Source organism: Anopheles coluzzii, chromosome 2 (genome assembly GCF_943734685.1).
Source record: "Anopheles coluzzii chromosome 2, AcolN3, whole genome shotgun sequence".
NCBI classification, from domain to species: domain Eukaryota; kingdom Metazoa; phylum Arthropoda; class Insecta; order Diptera; family Culicidae; genus Anopheles; species Anopheles coluzzii.
Window position 1 is genome coordinate 44,686,685 of NC_064670.1, and position 22,424 is coordinate 44,709,108.

Below are 22,424 nucleotides of genomic sequence, written 5' to 3' on the forward strand. Positions count from 1 at the left end.
ACGTCAAAAGTCAATGGCCACCGGGCGGCGTCCCATTGCCATTCGGTTGCCCCGCCGTCGTCGATACGAGTCGATCATGAGTCGTCGCGTATTCTGTTTTAGCCGTATCCTTCCCCGATCGGCAGCTAGAGCAGTGCGGCAATGGCGACGACGGACTGCTGCAACGGCGGTCCTTCTTTTCCGGGTATCCTTTTCGCGGCGCGGCCCATCGGTATGCAAATGACACGCGCGCGCTCGCGCAGCTGGGCTTGGTTTTGGTCGATCGGACGTGACCGTGATGATGACTCATGGAAGCACAGTGGGTAACCTATGACTGTCGGGCTCTACTGTCGGCGTATGGTGCTGCTGCGAATAGTTTGTACCGCGTACCGCGTGAACTGACCTGCCCGAAGGTCTGTGGCGTCGATGCGTAATAGCGGCAATGGACAAACGGCAGGCAGCGATCGATATTACCACTAATTATGGGCATGGGTAATCGCTTTCAAACGAAGTGCCCTTACCTATTAATTATCCTGCGCAAGGCACGTGTACTTGTTTGTGTGTGCGTATATTTAAGCTCTCATAGTTATATCCTCAGCCCTGGATGATATATTTTGACCGAAATTGTCACCCGATCAGCGCGGCGGAAACATTGTGCTTCAAATTGTTTAAAAAAGGACGACATTTTATTTTGAAAATTCCAAAGGTACCCATCCCGTGCTTTGCCTTTTGTGGAAAGAAATAGTAAAATAAATCATCTCATAACGAACGCACGTACGACAGCAGTGACTAATTAAAAGTCTTGGGAAGGGACAGTGAAAAAACAACAATTTCTTCCCGGTTGCTGGTCCCATCTCCGCATCACACTTCCCTATTGCTACAATGTAGTACGTAATTTGTATTTTAACTGCCCAAACATGCACAAGAAGCAAATAAATGCTTAAGTTGCCGCACTGCCCATTGACACGCTTTTCATGCGGCGCTCCATTCCATCGCGCCTCGCACCAAAAGCGGGAGAGCGTCGCGAGGTCCACAGCATAAATCGTTGACCACCACAGCCAAATAAAAGCAAAACCGTAACGTAAGCGAACAATGGTGGTAAAGTAAGTGAGTGTTCTTCTTACCTCTCTCTTCTATCTCTCTCATATCTTCGATGTCTTTCTTGTCCAAGAATACAAGATTGCTCGTGCCCCGAAAACGAGCAAACAAAACCAAACTTGCTTCCCACAGGCAGAGGACACTGTTCGAGGTCTGTCGTTGTCGGATGTAACTGTGTCTCCTCACAGCCCTTCGATACGGGTACTCCACCTCAACCCCACGGTGAGAACACCCTGGCACACGGGTTTAACCTCCTCACACAGTAAAACATGACACAGCGAGGGGTCAATTGACCGAACATCGACCGATCGATATGGCATTCCGAAGGTTGCAGCCGAGATTAATAATACCTCTTCCCATGTCTCTCCTTCGACGACTTGACCGGAGAGCGTGTATTACACCACCGCGTCCATAAACCGTGAAAGCATGATCGCACGAGTGCAGGCATGATCACCAGTAATATATATATATATATATATATATATATATATATATATATATATATATATATATATATATATATATATATATATATATATATATATATATATATATATATATATATATATATATATATATATATATATATATATATATATATATATATACATACATACATGCACAATCCATATATGCATGCTAGGTATCGTCTTCTTCAGATGGTGACCCGAATGGCACGTAAAAGAATGACCGAAACCATGACTGACTCAAGAAGTTCAGTACTCACCCGGAAGTGTGATTGAAGGGGAGAGGGAGGGGGTGTAAAATTGTGTGTGCTGTTTTAAAGATAAGAATTGATTCCTTGGTACAGCATCTTCTCACCTTCCGGTGTGATGATTTGCACGCTTTATGACACATGACAAATGGCAGCAGCGACCCTTGACACCACACGACACTAACAGCCACATACATTCGCACGCGAAGTATTATATCGAATGGACGGAAATTCAGGACCGATAAATATTGTGATAAATCCCCACATACACCTCCTCAAAAGGCTTCTCTTCACTGGCGGAAGTGGGCATCGGATTGGGCATGGGAGTCGGAATGTGGAGGAAGTTATAAGGAAGCAATGTGGTGTCCTCGGGAAAGTTTTAGGAAATCGTATGTATATGAGCTTTGCCTTAACTTCCTATTGGAATGTGAACCTTCGTTCTCTACAACGATCATAAATCAGTGCCACATTGTGCGTTAATTAAGCCATAAAGATACACTGAGCATTTTTACAGATGATGAAAATCAAAAGAACATTTACAAATGCGGTAGTTATCACACCAAGGATCGTAGGTGACAAAAGTCCTGGGCAGGCGAAACTGCATAATAAATAGCAATATTTAACGATCTTTCTTACCTATCCATCGGAACATGAGTGTTGCATTATATTTATGGCACATCGGTTCGTGCTGAACTCCAACACTGGTGGAGGTCTTCGTAGTACATTAATTCTTACAGCACCCCCCCCAATAAACGGCACCGGACAAACGATAACGGAAGAATTCTCCTCTCTGACCATCTATAAAAATAGACAAAACCAAAACGGAACCTCGTTTAATGAGTCAACTTTTGAATGGTTCCGTTCGGGTGTTTGTATTTTCCAAACTACACGGCCACGGTAAGGTTCACCCCTACCCGGACAGCTGTTCGTTCGGCAAGGCTCGAAAAGCGCCACCTTCCCCAATGCTAGATTCACCCATCCCCAAGCCCATGCTATCCAACATTGCACTTAACCCACTCAACGGGCGGCAGCCGGTTCCTGTCGCTGTTTACCGATACCGTTGTCATGATAAAGTTCGGAAGCTGGACAGCAGCAACACGACAGCACGAGTGGTCTTTTAGCATCTAGGCTACATCGGATGGGGCCTAGGATGTGGTAGAACCTCGCGGGCTCAACGCGGCCTGCAGATATCGGGGCTAGTTTGTTTTGTACCTTCGTAGCAGCAGCAGCAACAGCGGCAAACTACCTTCCATATATGGGCAAGCGCTACACAAACGCGAACGAGGAACGCGTATCGAATTTCTGCAAAGGACGTCCGCATTTTGCTGCGGCGCGTACGCGCGATCACGGTACGCGGATCGCGGGCTTTAAGCTTTAAGTGTTTCTGTGTGTGTGTGTGTGTGGTTTTTACTGTTGTATTGTTGCTTTAGCAGTTTGCTTCTGCTTCTGTTGCTATTGTACTTTTTTGGGCTCGATGTTTAACGGAACGCAAGGACTCACGCGGTGGACACCACGGGCAAGGGGGGAAGGATAACACGATGCTTTCCTTCCGCAACGGGCCGCGCAATTACTTCCGGTCCATCGGGTTGAGGGACATTCGGGCAACGACTTTTGGGGCGCCCAATGAACCCCAATCGTTGCTGGGGTGTTGAAAAGATAACGTCATCCATTAACACCGGACAGCCCAGTAGCGCAACGCCTAAACGATGTGCCAGAGATAACTTGATTACTTCTTTGGCCAGACGTATGACATTCATCGAAATTGTGGATTTTGTTTTTTTCGTCGTAATCAACACGTGGTTCAACTACTCTGCGTTTTAGTTCCGTTTTGACCTAAAATAAATTGTATGACCTTCGATCCAAAATTTTCCATATGAAATGTCCTAATACAAAACACCCAAATTTCAAATCGACACACTCGCATTATCAAAACCGATCGGCCACATATTACTGCCGAACATTCCCGCCTATGGGGCGCGGAAGTCACACGGACGGAAACGGACGGATAGTGTTTGATAAATTATCCTACCCCGGCGCGGAACCGTAAAAGGGTAAAGGGCCCGGGCGCGCATTCGACACGCTCGCTAGATCCCCAACCAGATACATTTTGCGTACGATATCGTTCCGTTTTGGAGCGTTTAATTAAGCGCATAAACCGCTTACCCATTTGCCGACCTTTGTGCCGGCGCTTTGAGGTGCCTATTACGGATGGAAATGTTTGTTGTGGAGCGCGGGCGCGCGTGTGCGCGTTGTACAATTGTTGCCCACCGTAGCGCGCAGTTTAGCGCCCGTACAAGGAAATGACACGCCGTCGGCTAAGCTCATAACTTTGAATTGATAGGCGCAGCAGCGTCGTACCGCGTGTCGCGAGAGCACATTGGACGGCCGTTCCCAGATCGACCAGGCGTTCGGGCGCGCTTGCGCCAGTGGGAAACATGCACATCAGGGATTAAGATTCGTTCTGAACGTTGAGATGCGTGTAGAATCCAAGGATAACAATGCGGCAGGGATATTGATTAATAATGTGAAAATTTACGCATACTTTACGCGCACGTTGAATGGGTACGGCGGATGGGAAGTACGGTTTAATTTCCGACGGCTGATTGGGACATCTTTATACCTTTACCATATCTGGTCATTGTTTGTGCGTTCGGCGTTACTGGGAGGGTTTTTAGTTGTTTATCCCTTCAAGGAATTAAGCGTATCACAACGATTTATGATGCTGTGAGTCATTTGTTAAAGAACCTTTTTGTTATTCCAATAGAAGACTTAACATATCCTTATATAGTCAAAAGAATGTCCAGAAGGGTTTACTGGCTCAAAACAAATAACAACAGTAGTGTTTTTGTTGATTTAAAATATAAACACAAACTCACTGTTTTAGAGGATAACAGATGTACAATACAAGTGTAAAAAAATTAAGTTGCACATTTTTCTTAATCATTGCAATAGTCCTCGTTAGTCATATACGATTGACATAGCTTTGGCTGTACCTACTGACTAAATATTAGGTATAAAAATCCATGCCAGTGTACGCTCAAGTATATCATTATATCCATTTTCTATAGGCTTTTAGCTATCATAGCATAATTCGCACTTTGATCAGCTCGATAGTTACCTCGTCCAATGCCGGAAAATGCAATTGGTAATACTTTAGTGATATTTCAAATGGATCGAAATATGTTTGCATTCACTCGCGAAAACCAAATGTTGATGATTCGACAGATCCGGAGATTATATTCTTTTAAAGTGGAGCTATAAGGTAGGTTTTATTACAGCTAGTACTAAATTAATCGATCACCCACTGGAAGAATTCTCACCGCGCGTACCAACCTACTGATTGATTTCGATTTCCAAATCCGACCACATAGCATCACTTTCCGACTCCATCTCGTTCGCTCCAGTCGTTCGTATTTCGATCATTTCCAGCGGATTGTCCGGTACGTCGCTACCGTCTTCGGCCATCGACTCCAGATATGAGCTGGACGCACCCGCATTCGAGGCGCTGCTGCTCGTGCCACCCTTGTTTTGTCCCACCATAAGCAGTCCCGACATTGCCACGCGATTCGAAGGATCGAGGCTGCATTTGAAGGACGGAAAGTAATTATTATTTCTGCGCAAGCCAGAAAGGTAGCGAATGTGTGCGACACTTACTTGAGAGCAATGGAATAGTGTTCTAACGCGCCGGAATGATCCTTTTCGTTGTTAAGTGTTTCCGCCAGCATCACATGGAGCTTGCTGTTCTTCGATAGCATTACGTGCTTTTTGAGCAGCTTCATTCTGGTGCTGATATCGTTCTCCCGTAGGTAAATTTCCGAGAGCAGATATACTGCAGGCAAGAAGTTTTCGCTCATCTCTAGCGCCTTTAGGCAGAGCGCTTTTGCCTTCGGTCTTGCGGCTTCATCTTTCATGTATGTGCGCGCCAACAGCTGCAAGTAATTGTACCAGATGCATTAAACAAGCTACTTTTATGATACTGAAGAGAGCGGACTGTTTGCTCGCATTTAAACACTTACCACCAACATTCGCGCTGACTCGCCCAACATCTTGACCGCCTTCAGTGCTTGCAGCTGCGCCTCCCGGTTGCGTCCCATATTAAGGTAATTGTCTACGAGCGCCTTGTGAATTTCGTACCGATAGGGGGCAAACTGCTGCCCGTACCGAAGGTGTGCGATGCCCTGCTGATATTTTTTCACCTGAAACAGCACTTCCGCCTTCAACACCAGCGCCTCGACGTTGCGCGAGTTCTGGAAACATGCCTTCTGCACAAAGTACACAGCCTTCTCGTACTTGCCGGTGGCAAACAGGTACTGCCCCATCACGTACCACATCTCGGACGTGTACTCGTTTAGCAGCGAGGGCGACGGAGTGATCAGTTTCTCCAGCTCGGCAATTTTTTTATTCTTTGCCATCAGTAGAGCGAGAATCTGCAGACCGTTCTTCGATTGTGGCTGCATGGCGTGCGCACGCTTCAGCGTGATGTACGCCTGCTCGTAATCACCATTGTGGTAGTAGCATTCGCCGATCAGCACCAACAGCTGATGATAGTTGCGCAGGCAGGTGTTTGCCTCGATGCTACGCAACGTTTGGATTGCGTCGGTGTACTTGCGTGCCTGGATGTTGGCGTGCGCCTTGATCCAGCTGCTCATCCATTCGCTGCACTGCGGTGCCATGGTAGCGTCCACGATCATTGAATTCACTTCGATACCCTTGACGCCAAGCGTGAGCAGACCCTCTATCGCCTCAAACGCCAGCGGACACTCCTTCAGCACCTCCTTGTACGTCCCGATGGCACTTCGTTCGTGGCCGTGGTTGTGACACAGTTTGCTCAACAGCATGTTTACCTTCGGTGTGCGCTGTTTCAGTGCGAGCGATTGCAGCAGGACAATGGCATCGCGATAACACTTCATCTCTATCAGGCACCGGGCCGTCTTGTACTTCAGCTCCACCTCCGACTGCAGGTCGACCGGACCGGGGACGGAGCCTGCCGTGGTTTTGCAGTTGGGTGATTTGTTTTTCGTCAGCAGCCGCTTCAGCTGCAGCGCCTGCCGGTAGATGGTTTCCGCTTCGCGAAACCGTCGCTCGTGAAAGAGCGACTCCGCATAATACACGAGCGTACCGAAGTGTTCCTGAGGGCTGAGCGTGGCACGATTGGTGTCATATATGGAGATAATTAAATTGGCCTGCAAGAAGTGGCGATTTGAGAGGTTTTGATCATTTGTGGCAGAAGAATGGGAAGTACTACCGGATGCTTACCAGCGTGGCCGCATTTGAGTAGAGCTCATAGTCGAATAGAGTTTTCAGTTGTTCGAACAATGTTTTCATGATGGAATGCAGATGGTTTGGATAAATTAACTAACTTATTTCCTGTATGTTTCCTGTTGTTTCTTCCGAACGAAGACCAGCTTTCTTTTGAATGGCTTTTGTTTACGCCAGCTTTCAAACTAAACAGCTGTCAGCGTGACAGATATCGTTTGAGCTGAAGCACCGACTACACGTACCGGTTGTAAAACTGATGAAACAACAGCCAAACATGTTTCAAAATTTATTTCTAAAATAATCTGAATTGAATAATTTTTATTGTAAAATCACGGAGCTTTCTTTAATGTTAAAAATGATTAAAACATATTGCACAACTGAAATGTATTTCTTTTGACGTCGCTTCGCACATCAGCTCAACTGACAGCTGCACAATCGATTCAAAAGAAAACAATCCTCCTGTGTTGAGTAATTTCGCGACATGCCGGTCGATAGTAATTCGCAATAAACATGACGAGTTTTATCAGCAAAAGTTTGTTCAACAGTTGCCGCCGGGTTTCTTCAACGCTTGTGTTAAGTGGGTGGAGAAATGCTTCCAGCAACACCACCACCATCGGTGGAAATGTTCCATTGACGAAAGCTGCACACTCCCGCACGATGCCGGCAAGTTCCGGTCCCCTAACCATAGCATCGCAGCAGCTGGGTCACAGTCCGTACTTCGTCAGTCGAGGTAGGCCATCGTCGCAGGTACAACAATGTAACAAAATTTCATCATCCTCCATCATCAGTCTGCACGAAAGCATGCAGCTGAAGAAACGGCCGCGCAGAAAACGGGAGGACGAGAACGAAAAGATTTCCCGCGGCTACAAGACGGTCACGGCGTTTGCTACCGCGGAAGAGTACGATCTCGATCGGCTGCTGAGGGCACTGCGCGAACAAAATCTGTATGAACCGAAGCAGTTCCTGTCCAGCGATAATATCGACACGGAACCAGACGTACTGCATGTGACGGCAAAGTACAAGGTGGGCGACGAGTGTCGAGATTTGTACTTTTTCCGCGAGGGCACGGTGGTGCTGTGGAACTGTACCGATCTGGAGAGCAGCAACATTCTGCGGTTCTTGCGCCCGTTCGAGCAGGACTCGTACGACGAGGGTACCGTGCTGGAGGAGAGCGAATCCATGCTTTACAATCAGGATGGTATTGCGCGGCTAAAGCACAACAGCTTCTACGTTTCGAAGTCGGAAGATGCCGATCTGGAAAAGTACACCTTTGCAAATGCAATGTCCCTGTCGGTGAAGCTGGGCATCTGGGAGGCATCGCTCGAGCGCTACATCGACTCGATGGCGTACGTCACGGAGGATCTGAAGAAGGGAAACAAGATCAAAATCACGCGACCGGAAATGCTGCGCCGCACCGGGGAGCTGTTCGCGCTGCGGCACGTCATCAACCTTAGCTCGGATCTGCTTGACACGCCCGACTTTTACTGGGACCGGGAGCAGCTGGAATCGCTGTACAATCAGACCTGCGCATACTTCAGCATCTCCCGGCGGACGCGCGTGATGAACGAGAAGCTAAACCACTGTGTTGAGCTGGCCGATCTGATCAGCTCGAACCTGAATGATGACCATCACGTACGGTTGGAGTGGATGATTATCATCCTTATCATGGTGGAGGTGGGCTTCGAGATATTGCACTACGTGGACCGGTTTTCTTAAAGACAAACACACAACAAGCACGATAGGTGGTGATGGTGGATGGAGTTTCGCTTGCCGAGGCTTCGTTCTGATAGGCTGTTTGTTATATCATTGACAGCATTCGAGTGATTCATTGATTGCACGTTATCAGGAGTAAATACTAGTTTATAGGCGTAGGTTTCCGGTTTCGTTAGACTTTGTCTATTTTTTTGTTTGTATTACCCCTTCATAAATATGTGTTATCAGTTGAGTGTTAAGCAGAAGACTTTAAAGTCATTTTTTGCAATTTCGATGATAAGCAGCACAACAATCCTAAAACTTGACATACCTATATATATCTTTCCAACCGAGCACCCTTATTCACCAATTCCTATCTGCTTGGATTAAAAATCCAACCTGAACGACTGTGCTAATGACGATGACCTTCAGCATTTAGATAGTGCTTAAATAATAACGGTATGAAAAACACGAATGCGTGCGTTGCTGAAAACTCCAAGGCCGTTAAGCCAACGATTGAAAAACAAAATGAATAAAAAACTGGTTCAACATCTAATACCTCTAACACTGTAATGGGTAGATATGCTACTGCACATACACTAGGCTGCTTGTTCTACATACATTAGCAATTGCATTTTTATGTCGTTAACATCCACCGAGCGAGTGCGCGATTTGCACGGTTAGGCCTCCCTACTCAGCCAAGCTCAGTATACGCTAGATTTGCAATAAACAAGTGCAAAAGCGAAGCATTCAACAGTGCCAGCACTCCTCCTTCTCGCGCAATCGCATCGGCGAAACGTCACGATCGCGATGTCGAATGCCGATTAAACGCATGGTAGCGAACGCGACCAAACGAACGAATTGAACCGCCGTTGCCTACGAGCACGTTTTCTGCGCGATGTAGCGCACAGAACCGGCGGGTGGCACGCGGTTACGGTGCGCAAACCCCCCCACCGTGCAACCGGTTGAAACGGTCCGAGAGTACGGGCGCTGGTCTTAGTTAACGATCGACCGCGGCACACGGAACACTATTCCGGTACACGGTCTCGTGCGCCTACCTTTTCAATGGACAGGATCGTTTGCGGCAGTGGTGTAGTACCTTTAGCCAGACCCGCTGCAATACCTTGTCGAGACCTTCGCATTAGTCACTCGGTGGTTGTTCGCGTCTTCGTGTCGCCATCGTACCACATTGTCTGTGGCCTACACTGTTGATCGGTACGCCAGGGTCATTGGGCTTCGGCAGACGGCAGCGTGGTTCAGGCATTCGGGGCACCAACACCTGTCACCACGGGCTTCATTCCAAGATGGGCTGCAGTTCGTCAAAGGCGGTTCGCAATTCGAACGAATCCCTCGCCAAAGGTAAGACTACAACCGTGTGCGTGGTGTTTGTTTCGTTTTCGGAGGTCACCGGTCGCCATAGCAACGGGCCAAGTTCAAATGTGTAATTTCATGTCAGTGACCGGTTTGTTTGGCTATATCCTGCTGCCCTGCTAAGATAAGCCCTTCACACTCGCTAGTGCTGTGTAATGACGGCGGAAATGTGTGGTTTTTTTTTGTTGGTATCTGTGGTTAGCGAGCGGCTGAGGTCTCGCTCTACAAAATCGGAAGAAGTGAAAGTTATGACTGCCGCTTGCGTCTACATATTGTGGTGGAAGGGAGTCGTTAGAGCGTTTACTATGGACGAAACATAAAGCATAAAGTGGTTGGTGTTATAAAAGAAAAAAAAATGGGAACATTCAATGTGTAACCTTGAATGATTTTCGCTTTCGAGTGCCGTTCGCTTTCTGTCTCTAAATCGAATTCGTGACTTGGATTCGGTTCTCGAGATGAAACGAGCGGCGTTTGGTTTAGATTTTAATGGTAAAAATCGGCATACGTTGATGACCTTCCTCAAAACCAACGACAGAGAGAGGGAGATTTTGCAAAAAAAAAAACACTCCATCAAGTACGGCGAAGGTCTTGTACCAAATTCAACCCTTTCTTGAAAGACACCGCACAAAAACCGGATCGGACAAAGACCGGTCAGAAAACGGCAGCCAGCTAGCCGCAACCAACCACAACAAAATTTGGGCAACACGAAGCGGGTTTTTTTTATCGCCCAACTAAATAGCCAAAGCCAAAAAACCGCGCGAATTGCTGCTTCGTTCGTTCGTGGGTGTGCCAGTCGCGGTACGCTAAACGTGTTTGTGTGTGTGTGTGCGCGCGCGGTGACAGTGTGCGGTTGCCTTGGTAACGCATTAGTGTGCACTGTGCGCGGCACAGCAACAATCGGATCGTTGGGGACAGGAAAAAAACCCATCCATCAGAAATTCCGGCTCCTTCGATCGGTGCGAACGTGTTGGGTGGTGGGTTTTGCAAGTTGACTATTCTTTCCAGTGTGTGCGTCACAAGATGATGTCGTATCTCGGTACGTGTTTTTTTTCGGTGAACATTCCTGTACGGGTGACGATGATTCATCATTGAGTGTGGCTGCCGGGAATTTCGTAGCTCTAATTACCGAACAGTGAATTTTCACGCGCAATGGACGAATGTTTTTCCGTGCGTAATCGATCGATTTCTCTTTGCGTTCTAATGTGTCCCACGTATCTCTTTGGCTCCACAGCATCCAAGGTTACGGCGGCTACGTCCACGAGCAATGGAGGGGCAGCAGGCACGCATGATGACGATTTCATCGAAGCCGTCGTGTGCCAGGAGTCGGAGATTGGCGAGAACCAGATGAAGCAGGTCGAGTTGGGCGAGGGCAAGGTGCTGCTGGTACGGCAGAACGGGAAGCTTTCGGCCATCGGCAACAAATGCTCCCACTACGGTGCCATGCTCGTGACCGGTGCGCTGGGCGAAGGACGCGTCCGGTGCCCTTGGCATGGAGCGTGCTTCAACGTGGAGACGGGCGATATCGAAGACTTCCCGGGGATGGATTCGCTGCCCTGCTACCGCGTCACCGTTGGCGAGGCGGGTGAGGTGAAAGTGCGCGCCAAGCGCACCGAACTGGCCACCAACAAGCGGACGCGCGTAATGGCCAAACGGGCGGCGCAGGACGCCCGCACGTACGTCGTCATCGGTGGCGGCCCGTCGGGAGCGACGTGTGCGGAAACGCTGCGACAGGAAGGATTCACCGGGCGGATAGTGATGATCAACAAGGAACCATGCCTACCGTACGACCGGGTGAAGGTGAGCAAAACGATGGACCTGAATCTGGAAAAGGTCCTGCTGCGGACGCAGCAGTTCTACGACGAGAACGACATCGAGGTCATGCTGGGCACTGCGGTAACGAAGCTGGACGGTGCCACGCACGAACTCACGCTCGACAATGGGTACAAGATCCGGTACGATAAGGCGTACATTGCGACTGGTTCGAATCCTCGCCGGCCTCCGATTGAGGGCGCCAGCCTGGGCAACGTGTGTGTGCTGCGTACGGCGGCCGATGCCAAGCAGGTTAACGAGCAACTCGCGCCGGAAAAGCGGGTGGTCATACTGGGCACGAGCTTCATCGGACTCGAGGCGGCCGCCTACTGCGTGAACAAGGTGGCCAAGGTGACGGTCATCGGTCGCGGCGCCGTTCCGCTAAAGGAATCGTTTGGCGATGCGATCGGCCAGCGGGTCATGGAGCTGTTCGAGGAGAAGGGCGTGCAGTTCGTGATGAATTCCGGCATCCGGCGGTGCATCGGAGCGGAGGGTACGGTGCAGCAGGTCGAGTTGACCGACGGTACCCTGTTCGATGCGGATATTTGCATTTTTGGCATCGGTTCGACGCTGTACACGGAGTTCCTGCAGGGTTCGGGCATCAGCCTGAATCGTAACGGATCGATCAACACCGACCAGTATTTAGAGTCGAATCTGGAAGGTGTGTATGTCGGGGGCGACATTGCGAACGCACCGGTCCACTCAAACGATGGGCAGCAGGCTACCATCGGCCACTATCCGCTTGCACAGTATCACGGCCGGGTGGCGGCACTGAACATGATCGGCAAGGCGACACCGCTCAAAGCGGTCCCATTCTTCTGGACGGTACTGTTCGGCAAGTCGTTCCGATATTGCGGATACGGGCAGCCCGACGAGGTGATCATTGACGGAGATCTGGCCGCACTAAAGTTCGTGGCGTTTTACATCGGTAAGGGGGGACGGGTGATAGGGATGTCATCATGCCAGCGAGATCCGGTGGTGGCCCAGTTTGCAGAGTATTCCTCGCAGGGTAAAGTGTTGCACAAGGAAGACCTGACGCCCAACCCGCTGGGCTGGGTACCGGCGTAACGGACCACGCCGACGGACAATCAGCAACCACTCGAGAACAACACACAGTAATATATTTTGATTGTAACATTATTCACTATTGATTCTACTGTTACCATATACACGAGAAGAGTGAACACTCTCTCAAACGCATTGTTGATGTAAAATGCTTGTTGTACAATAAAAGGAACTCCTTTTACTCCGAACCTTCAGCGGTGTTATACTGTTTCACGCTTCCGTTACGCTAATCCCACACATTTTTGACCTGCAAGTGTGCCAATCGTTCCGCTATCGTGACGTGCGGTTTCATCTTGAGCTGTTCCGCGCGCCATTTGGCCACCAGCTGTTCCTTCTTACCCAGCTCCTTCGCATGTCCGCTGGATTGTTCCTACAAATTGCGAACGTGTGAGCAATACTGATCGGCACAATTTGCAGCCGCGACTAGACGGACTTACCTTGGACAGGTACGGATGGAGCAGCAGTTTCATGTTAGCCTCCGTTTGTTCGTACTCTCGAATGAGTGTCTGGGTCGAGCGAGGCGTTACCCGTTTCACCAATCGATATTTACCGCGAAAAATGTGTCCATTTACACTTTTCTTGAAGAAATTCACCACCGAAAGCCTCATTTTGTTACGAAGTGCGTGCGGAAAATGAGAAATGCGATTGTTTTCATAACTTTCATCATCTGTCATCATGACACCCGACCAAGGTGAGTAGCAGCATGGGTGTTACAAATGAAACAAGATTGATGTAGTGCTGGTGGGATGAGAATGTTATTTAAAAATTGAAATAGTTTTCCAAAAAAATAAAACACCCGACAGAACAGGAAGTGCATCATAATGCCTTGCCGATGTATAGCGCTTTTGGTACAGAACGCTAATCTCAAATAAGTTCCACCGCTTTTCCATTCGTCTCATTGACGGAGAAAGAAAGGGATAAATCTTCTAAAGTCATATCATCTTTGCTTACATGTATGACTGTGGCATGTTCTGGAAAAGTAAAGCATCAATTGTACATCGGTCCTGTTTCCCATTGTCATACAAACGCACCCGTGCTACTGCTGGTCTGGCTGACTTCCACAGCTTCATCTACGACCGAAAGTCCGCTGCCGGAGGTAGTAGTTGCCTTGGTGCTCGAGTTGTTCGTCCGTTCCGTGGTAGTGCTGGTGGGTATACTCTTCACGGAGATAATGCTGTTTCGTTTAATCAGATAATTGTTGTCATTTTCTTTCAGCCAGGCCTGCTGGCTTGAAGGTGCCGTTTTCGGACGGCTGTCTTTGCGTTTGCGTCTTCTGCTGCCTCCAGATTTGATGCTCGTGCGTGGCCTTTTAATAGTTCTCGATGCATCCGCACCATCGCGTCCCAGCATCAGTTTGTGGAAGTTGATTCGGTTCATAATGAACTGCCGATGGGCAAGCACCGTTCCTACCAGCCACTGGATGCCGTAGGTTAATCCATCGTATTCGTTCGGTTCGTAGGCGGTGGTGCCCCAATTGCCGCATGCCTCTACGAGACACGGACAACGATACCGGTTCGCTAGATACTCGACGTCCAGATACTCGCAGATTTCGATACAATCGACCGATTCCGGCAGGTCCTGCTTGTTGGCGAGTATAAGGAATGGTTTGCCGGCCAGGAACTCGTGCGCCATGAGGTTTTGGAATATTTTATAAGACTCACAGATGTTGTGTATGTTGGAAGCATCGATTACGAAAATAACAGCCAGAGCCTGCGATTGTGGAATAGAACGATTGTTAAAATTCTTCACACAAATAGAGAACAGCTTAAATTACATCTAAGAAATAGTACTTCCAGATGTCTCGAAGGTCGGATCCACCGCCGATTTCGATAAGTTTTATCTCAGTATCCGCTGGAACATAAACAACAAGAATACACTGTGATTAAGAAGGACACAGCTCACAGTCAGCAAAAATATAAACGCCTACCGATCACAGTTTCGAACAATCGGCATCCTTTGGTCGAAGCATAATCGCCCCGCTTTTGATGACAAATTTTGAACGATATCTCAGTCTTGCCCGAATTCTCAATTCCCAGCACGAGAATGTTTAGTGCATCACTGGCAACAAAGTGGCGAAGGTTAGTTTAGCACACGGCATCAGAGTTGCCACTACTTACTTGTTATTTTCATGCTCTTTTCTACAGCATTTGGCGAAAACTGTTCCCATTATACGGCCCAAAGTTGCATGGTTTAGATATTTAATCTTGTTTGTGTACGAGTGAGTTTTCTACTCTACGTGAGCAATACATTTGTTTGTTTAGGATATTTACCTGGTCCTTGCCAACGGTTGCTAGGTGTCTGGCATATATCTGAAGGGTGTCAAATTATTGGTTGAAAAGAGGTAGAATATAGACGGTGGAATCAAACGCAGAGGTAAGTATTGTTAAAGTTAAAAATATAGTTTAAATATTCTTCTTTTTACAAATTTTAGAATAAAACCGACAGAAACATATAACGGACAATTAAAAACTCAACCACCACAAACATAACGACACTTTAAAATCCGACGAGAACAGAGGAGTTCGAATGACAGTTTTCATGTCAGTTAGAAGAAAAAAAAAGTCATAACATCAACAAACCGACATGAATCATCAATTGCTATCGCTAGTCGGGTGAATATTATTATTCCATTTCTCTTCATTTCCTTCCCATAATATGAATTAATCAGTCGTGATGGAGACGGTTGTTTCGTCAAGTAAGTGTTTGCGTATCCATACGTTGTTATATCACGAACTAACATGTTCACTTCATTTCCAGGCCATCTGTACGCAACACAGATCAAGGAGTACGGTCATTTCCTGAAAGATTATGACCAAAAGCTAGCCCAGCTCCACTTATCTGCCCTTTCAAACGGACCCGTACCCAGCATCGTGCGATTGGACTATGCGTGCAATAACGAGCGGCTACCACCCGCTCGTATGATAGAGACCAACAGCATCAACAGTGGCAAATCGAACAGCGCCACACCCGGCACTAGCACCCTACCGCTGAACAAGCTGCTGTCCACCTTTGCGCAACTGTGCCGTGAGATCGATTGTCTGGAGCAGGAGATACGGGCGCTGGTACGCACTATTTACGATCGCACCGAACCATTCCGTGATGTGGAGGATACCGATCGTCCGCCTCTGCTATGGATTGCTCAGAATATTGACCTGATGGCAACGGTGCAGTGCCACTACGAACGTCTTCGAGATGTCGGCGTTCTGCTGCTGCGTCAAATCGGTGCCTTTTTTGACGAGGAAGCATCGTACGGTCGAGCGAAGCGCACGAAAAAGAATGGTCTGGATGGGAAGTCACCACCGTCGTTGGATGTGGACGTGAGTAATCCACAAACGAAACAGTGAGAAGTATGTAGATATTTGTGTACATTCGTTCCTAAATTCCAGTACCTTTTCGACTATATTGGGAAACTGTTACGCGTCGCCCTGGAACTCGATCATATAATAGGCAAGACTCACCTTAAAGCGCACTGGCGATCGTTCGCTCATAAGCTTCGCCAGCCGACTAAAAGCGCTCCGTCGAACAAGGCCGGCTTTCGCGATCTTCTGTTCGTGTGCCAAGCGATTGGCTTTTGGATTGGGGATGAGTCCATGCCGGAAGTGACGGGCGAAAGGCGCCTTCTCGAGGCACTGTACAAGGTGAAAACGCGCTTCGATCCGGTTTGCTCCGGGGAAGCCTTTAGCGATCGGTTCATGAAGTTTTTGAAGCGTAAGCTTACCAACCTTACGGCGAGTGCAAAGACGACACCAAACGGAGTAGATTTTACACAATCGAAGGATGTTATTGGCGTGAATGTGCTGCTCAATTTCGCCCTCTATCTCTTTCTGCCCATCGAGCAGCGCATGTTGAAGAATCTTTTCGAGCTAAACCTGAAGGTGGGTGAAGGATACCTTCGTTGTTGGAAAATGGTACCATCATGGAAGCGTTTTTCTTTCAGTTCCCCCTGATTCCGCTGGAGGACAATTTCCCCTGGCAGCCGGACGAGTTCATACAGGTGCATGGACATAAGCTGCTGCGGGATTACGATGCGAGTGCGGCTCCAATTTCCGTCAGTACGCCGCTGTCTACGTCGTTCGATTATCAAAAGGCACGGGACGCGCAGCTGCAGGCGCTGGAAAAATCGGCTACAGCTGCCGTTCTCTGTCTGCATGCGGCCAGCTGGCTGGTGGAGGCCCATGTGCAGCTGCGCAACCGGCCACCCGTGCCCGGGGCTTCTCAGGATGATGGTAATTTTACGCTGGAAAAATTGCGCATCAAATGTGGCCTGCTGCTGGAGGGTGTACGGCTCGTGCGCGAGATGGAATACGTGCTGGGAACACTGTACGCTCTGTACGGTCGACGAGCTACGGAAAGGACGGACCGATTGATACAGTACCGGCGCATGGTGGTAGAGTTTTTGCTGTCCTCCACGCGCCGTTCCGTCACTGTGCCCTGCCTGCAGTTTATCGTTCAACATCAGCAGCATAAAATCTACACCATTGTTAATAATGCCAAGGTAAGGGGAAGGTACCACTAGACCGGTCCGGTGGCAATGTTTCATTCTAACTTGGTTCCGCCTCTTTTTTTTGGGTAGAAAAAATTGCTCCGCGAAGCAAAGGAATCCAAATCCACCGCCAATGGGTCGCTCTGGCTGGAGAAGATTTCCACTATCGATGTGTTGGAAAAGTGCCTTCACGGTCCGGCCACACCGGAACGGGTGGGGTTGGCACAGCTGACCATTGCTCTGTGCCACGGAAGTGCGTCCAACGGCGGACCTCCTCTGCTAGCGCTGACGGACGACGCGTACCGCAAGGTGGAGTCGCTGCTGAACCGCCTAGCCACCTTCATCGACTGGGAGCGGGAGTGCAATCGTCTCGACGTTGCCGGCAAATATACGCCCCTGCTGGGCCCGAGCGCCCGGCTGGATGCACTCTCCGTGAGTGTCGTTCCCATGAGCAACCGGATCGAAGCATTCATACGATGGGACTTTCACGGCAAGTGGCATCAGATCGAACCGTTCGATCCGTTCCGCGACGGATGCGACGCGGCAATGGGTGAACAAAACCATACGCAGAAGCTGGTGTTTGCGTTTCTGCGCACGAAGCTCACGCAGGAGCCGGATGGACGATGGCTGTCCGCGCGGCATTCGGTTGCGCATCATTTGAGCGATGTGTTCTACACGCTTTCGACCATCTCACCGTCCGAGTGGCGCATCTATCGCGAAATGCGCTCCATCGTGGACCGGAAGTACGGTATACGGTTGGTGGAGGACCAGCTGCCACGGACGACGGCTGAGGATAGGCGGGGCCCGCGTGGTCACGGACAGGACGACGATGTGCTGGCGCTGATGGAAGATTTCGAAACGTTCATCGGCTCGTACGGGTACGATTTGCACGGCCAGCTGTTTATTGAGCGTCAGCAGGCAGCGGCACCGGCAAGCGGCGGCAGCACCAGTGGCGGCGGTGTGCTCAATGTGGTCAAAATTGAACACATTGCCAATTCCATCAAGCGCCACGGGCCGGGAATTATTAGCACAGTGGTAAGATGCGGTAAAAAACATCTGTAAGGGTTTACAGAAGATTACATTTGTCCCTTACCTAATCTCTTCCACCAGGTAAACTATGCATTCCAGTTCCTGCGCCAGAAGCTGTTCACATTTTCCCACTTCCTGTACGACGAGCAAATACACTCCCGGCTGGCTGCGGATGCGAAAAAGCTGGCCACTGACAGTAACGACTCAGCGGGAACTGGTGCATCGTCCGGTGTGAATGCTGCCAATTATACGTACGACCGGGCGCTCGCGTTCAACCGACGCATCCGCAACCTTGGCCTGTCGGACGATGGTGAAACGTACGTCGATCTGTTCCGCAAACTGATCTGTCAAATTGGTAAGCTGTCAAAGACGACCAAGGAGTCCACGCTGCTATGACGATATCGCTTCGCGTTTCTTCTCTTTCACAGGCAATGCGATGGCATTCATACGGATGCTGCATGCCGGTGCGCTGCACGAGTGCACCGGTGCTGCCGAATTCGTCTCGAATCCTCCAACGGCAGCGGAAGCGCCAGAGCACCATCAGGCACCATCAAGCGAACCGACCGTTCAGTCGAACCCGGACAATCAGTCGGCCGTTAACATATGGCGTCAAGATATGGCCACCGTTCGGACAAGCTGGCGGCTGGAGAATGAATTTTTCCGCCTGCTGCTGAATGCGTTCGACGGGTTGCGGCGCCGACGGCCGACCCATGCGGATGGCGAAAGCTCTGCACCAGCGGACAGCTTTGCGCATTTAGAGCTGTTCTATCTGATCATACCGCCGCTCACGATCAGCTACGTCGAGGCGATGCTGAAGGCAAAGGAAACGATCGCCAAAAAAGATCGGCACGGAACGTTTCTGCCAACGGACGATGGTTTCGTGATGGGTAAGAGCAGCGTCGTTCTATTTAATGCAAGTGTATCTTAATAAAAATCCTTTTTTTTTGCTTTTCCCTCGCTAAAGGGCTTTCCTATTTGCTGACGCTGCTCAACCAAACGGCAGCGTTCAATTCGCTGCACTGGTTCAAGGAGGTACACACCAAATATGCCCGTGAAATGGGCAAACTAAATCAGCAGACGGCCGGTGGGACCTCCAATCCGCTGCAGCAAACCTCCACGATGGAACCGTCGGACGAAAAGATGCTGCCAACGGTATCGCTCACACGCAAACGGCTGAACGCGATGCAGCATGAGTTTGAGCTGTTGCAATACAATTTATCCAGCTCGAAGATATTTTTCAAATAGATCTTGTTCGACCTTGAAGGATCCTTACACCAACATATGTATGTTACACATTCCTTACGATGTTTTTTGTTATATGCTGGGCAAGATTTGTACCTCTCTCAAGCGAATTTTATGGATGTTATTGTGCGAAAAGAATAGTATATCAAATCAGTAGAAGCGTCAAATATATTTAAGAAAAAAAAAAACGCTAATCTATCGCACTATTGTAGAATCTATTAATCGTATAATGTGTGTTGAATCATTTTATCAATAAAAAGGAAAAAAGGAAATATTTAGCATTTAACTTAATACAAACCACAATGACTAATTAAAAGGGAAAAGCTTAGTTAGAAAAGCTTTCCTAAAATTGTTTCTTATTTTTCTGACTTTCCTACAACGCCACTTAAGATCGATTGCAAAGAAAGCGATATTCTAATGTGCATTAAGCAAAAAAGCTTATGCTGTCAGAGATGATCAATCTATTCTGTTTTTCAAGTGTATGTATGTATACAGCTTTTGTCCTTAAACACAATTGAGTGACTGATTCCGGATGCTCTCTAGCTGTCCGAGCTACTGTCGGAATCCTTTCGCTTGCGCCTGTGCCTAACCTTTTTGGACTTTTTCACTTCCCTTTTGCTTTGCTTCACTTCCCTTTTCCTGTATCGCTTTTTGGTTTTCTTTTTGTGCTTACTATCGCTACTACTACTACTACTACTACTGCTGCTAGTGCTCCTATCCGAACTATCGCTATCGTCCGAACTGCTCGAGCGGGATCTTTTCCGATGCTTGCGCTTCTTTTTCTCCTTGCGTGCCTCCTTTGCGCGGCGTGCCCGTTCTTTGCGTTCTTTGCGGGCCGCTTTCTCTGCTTTGCGCTTTTCTTCTTCCTCTTCCTGCTTCCGGAGCTCTTGCAGCGGTGTGAGGTAGTTCTGTTCGGGCGATTCACTACCCGGACGCTTTTGGACCGGTACTACGGCTTGGCTTTGCGGATCGACCTGTGGCATGAGAGTCGTCAGCATGTTGCATGATGCTACACACCTTTTACGGTTGCTTTACTTACCGTCAGGTAGTTCCGGCACTGATACGTCAGGTGTCCTGGAAAGCCACACTTTTTGCAGGCTGCGCGAACATTCTCCTTATGCGACAGACCTGTTAGGTACTCCATATTGTGTGTGTGTGTGTGTGTTTGGTGTCACTAATCACGGCATAAACACGTATTTTTTTACCAGTTAAAAAGTATCGCTAAAACTTCTTCTTCTTCTTCTTCTTTTGTGGAGCAGGATGTAGTCTTCTATGTTTTATAAAGCCTATGCTTAATAAAGCCACATTCAAAGACGTACCGCTCTTAGGTTTTCGACTGCCTGAGTCATATACCTCTCCAATGTTGGTACCGTTGTATTTGTGTTGTTTACTTGATGATGGTTTTGACATTTCTATGTTGTGTTTATGATTTGTCTTTCAAAGTTCATATGATCATGTTATCTATGTTTTTGTGTGCTGTTCAAACTTGCGGTTTTTTTTCCATTATAGGGAGATTTTTGTGTCTTGTATGAATCTAATTATTTCCTTTATTATTTTTCCATCATTATTTTTCCAGTGTTTGCGAAATAGGTCTTCTTGGATGTTGGGATATTTCTGTCTTTCATTGTTGTATTTTGTACAGTGAAATATTTGGTGTTTGCCCGTTTCCTGTACTTGGCAAACATCGCATATATCATTTTCTTCTATTTTAAGTATTTTTAGCCAGTATTTGGAGAAGTCATGTCCTGTTAGTATCCGATTCATAGTCTTTATTTCATTTGCATTGATATTTATCGTTTTATGCCAGTTATCTCTTTTGAATTCTTTCTGGTATTCTGCGAATTTTTTCCCTTTATGTTGTATTTCCGTTGTGTACCATTCCTGCGTTTCAAAAATCATGCTTTGTTGAAACATAAGTTTGATGTCACTTTTTCTTAATTTGTTTTCCATAATGTTGTCTGCCGTCACTCCTTTTTTTGCTAAGGCATCCGCCTTTTCATTACCTTCGATATCGATATGTCCCGGTAACCATCTGATTTGTGCATTTATTTTTAAACTGTTTTTAATAATATTGTATGTACTTTCCTCTATATTGTTGTTATATTGTTCCCTTTTGATGATGCTGCAAGCCGCTTTACTGTCCGTATATAGTATAGGATTTATTATGTTGTTTTCCACTGCTATTTGTAGTGCCTTATCTATTGCAGTCAGTTCTACTGAGGTAATGGGTGTGTTGTTTTTTAATTTATATTTGTAACTCCAGTACATATTTTTGTTGTGTGGCTTGATGTATATACCTATACCACAACCGTCATCTGTTCTGCTTCCATCCGTGTAAATAATTGTGTTTGTTTTTCTAAAAAACTCTATTTCTTGTTGGTAATGTCTTTTGAGGATTTGTTTGTTTGTATGTTGATTTTTCGTTATATTATCTGGGGCATTGGATATTATCGATACTCTTTTAGTGTTATCATTTATTACTATATTATCCATTTTGTTTATGATATTTTTGTTTTCTTCATACAATCTTTCGTAATATGTTTTGTGCTTGTTGTTGTTGTTTCTGGTGTTGTTATTTTGGTTTCTGTCACATAGTAGATTTCTGTGAATTTTTGAATGTGCAATCTCTTTTGCTTGCTCATTGCTCACGAGGTATTTTGCTCTTATGCCTAAAGGAATTTC

General features: G+C 47.6%; 7 protein-coding genes across 8 annotated transcripts; 3 read left to right on the forward strand and 4 right to left on the reverse strand.

Annotated features, from left to right (window-relative positions):
• Nucleotides 1-5,002: 5,002 nt before the first annotated feature.
• LOC120953991 (anaphase-promoting complex subunit 7) lies at nt 5,003-7,243 on the reverse strand. Its single transcript, XM_040374477.2, has 4 exons — nt 7,049-7,243; nt 5,809-6,975; nt 5,447-5,721; nt 5,003-5,372 (listed from the first exon to the last, which is right to left on the reverse strand). Exons 1-4 carry the CDS (start codon nt 7,115-7,117, stop codon nt 5,126-5,128), a joined length of 1,758 nt encoding a protein of 585 aa, XP_040230411.2. The 5' UTR covers nt 7,118-7,243; the 3' UTR covers nt 5,003-5,125.
• A 152-nt stretch (nt 7,244-7,395) lies between these two features.
• On the forward strand, nt 7,396-9,299 carry LOC120953993 (required for meiotic nuclear division protein 1 homolog). Its single transcript, XM_040374480.2, has one exon. It carries the CDS (start codon nt 7,562-7,564, stop codon nt 8,765-8,767), a length of 1,206 nt encoding a protein of 401 aa, XP_040230414.2. The 5' UTR covers nt 7,396-7,561; the 3' UTR covers nt 8,768-9,299.
• Nucleotides 9,300-9,392: 93 nt separating this feature from the next.
• Nucleotides 9,393-13,176, forward strand: LOC120953992 (apoptosis-inducing factor 3). Of its 2 annotated transcripts, none has more exons than XM_040374478.2 (2): nt 9,393-10,102; nt 11,346-13,176. In XM_040374478.2, the coding sequence occupies exons 1-2, from the start codon at nt 10,048-10,050 to the stop codon at nt 12,989-12,991; spliced, it is 1,701 nt and encodes a 566-aa protein (XP_040230412.2). In that variant the 5' UTR covers nt 9,393-10,047; the 3' UTR covers nt 12,992-13,176. The 2 variants fall into 2 exon arrangements, with proteins under 2 accessions (XP_040230412.2, XP_040230413.2); XM_040374479.2 differs by lacking the exon at nt 9,393-10,102 and adding an exon at nt 10,485-11,150.
• LOC120953996 (ribosomal protein 63, mitochondrial) lies at nt 13,045-13,653 on the reverse strand. Its single transcript, XM_040374484.2, has 2 exons — nt 13,426-13,653; nt 13,045-13,358 (listed from the first exon to the last, which is right to left on the reverse strand). The coding sequence occupies exons 1-2, from the start codon at nt 13,594-13,596 to the stop codon at nt 13,215-13,217; spliced, it is 315 nt and encodes a 104-aa protein (XP_040230418.1). The 5' UTR covers nt 13,597-13,653; the 3' UTR covers nt 13,045-13,214.
• A 66-nt stretch (nt 13,654-13,719) lies between these two features.
• On the reverse strand, nt 13,720-15,415 carry LOC120953994 (ADP-ribosylation factor-like protein 13B). Its single transcript, XM_040374481.2, has 5 exons — nt 15,106-15,415; nt 14,916-15,046; nt 14,763-14,839; nt 14,020-14,698; nt 13,720-13,959 (listed from the first exon to the last, which is right to left on the reverse strand). Exons 1-5 carry the CDS (start codon nt 15,153-15,155, stop codon nt 13,853-13,855), a joined length of 1,044 nt encoding a protein of 347 aa, XP_040230415.2. The 5' UTR covers nt 15,156-15,415; the 3' UTR covers nt 13,720-13,852.
• A 137-nt stretch (nt 15,416-15,552) lies between these two features.
• Nucleotides 15,553-20,014, forward strand: LOC120953990 (WASH complex subunit 4). Its single transcript, XM_040374476.2, has 8 exons — nt 15,553-15,683; nt 15,746-16,305; nt 16,375-16,863; nt 16,926-17,483; nt 17,562-18,506; nt 18,582-18,855; nt 18,929-19,387; nt 19,465-20,014. Exons 1-8 carry the CDS (start codon nt 15,662-15,664, stop codon nt 19,743-19,745), a joined length of 3,588 nt encoding a protein of 1,195 aa, XP_040230410.2. The 5' UTR covers nt 15,553-15,661; the 3' UTR covers nt 19,746-20,014.
• Nucleotides 19,893-21,628, reverse strand: LOC120953995 (protein SREK1IP1). The gene is made up of 2 exons (XM_040374483.2): nt 20,782-21,628; nt 19,893-20,716 (listed from the first exon to the last, which is right to left on the reverse strand). Exons 1-2 carry the CDS (start codon nt 20,884-20,886, stop codon nt 20,282-20,284), a joined length of 540 nt encoding a protein of 179 aa, XP_040230417.2. The 5' UTR covers nt 20,887-21,628; the 3' UTR covers nt 19,893-20,281.
• Between the last annotated feature and the right edge of the window lie 796 nt (nt 21,629-22,424).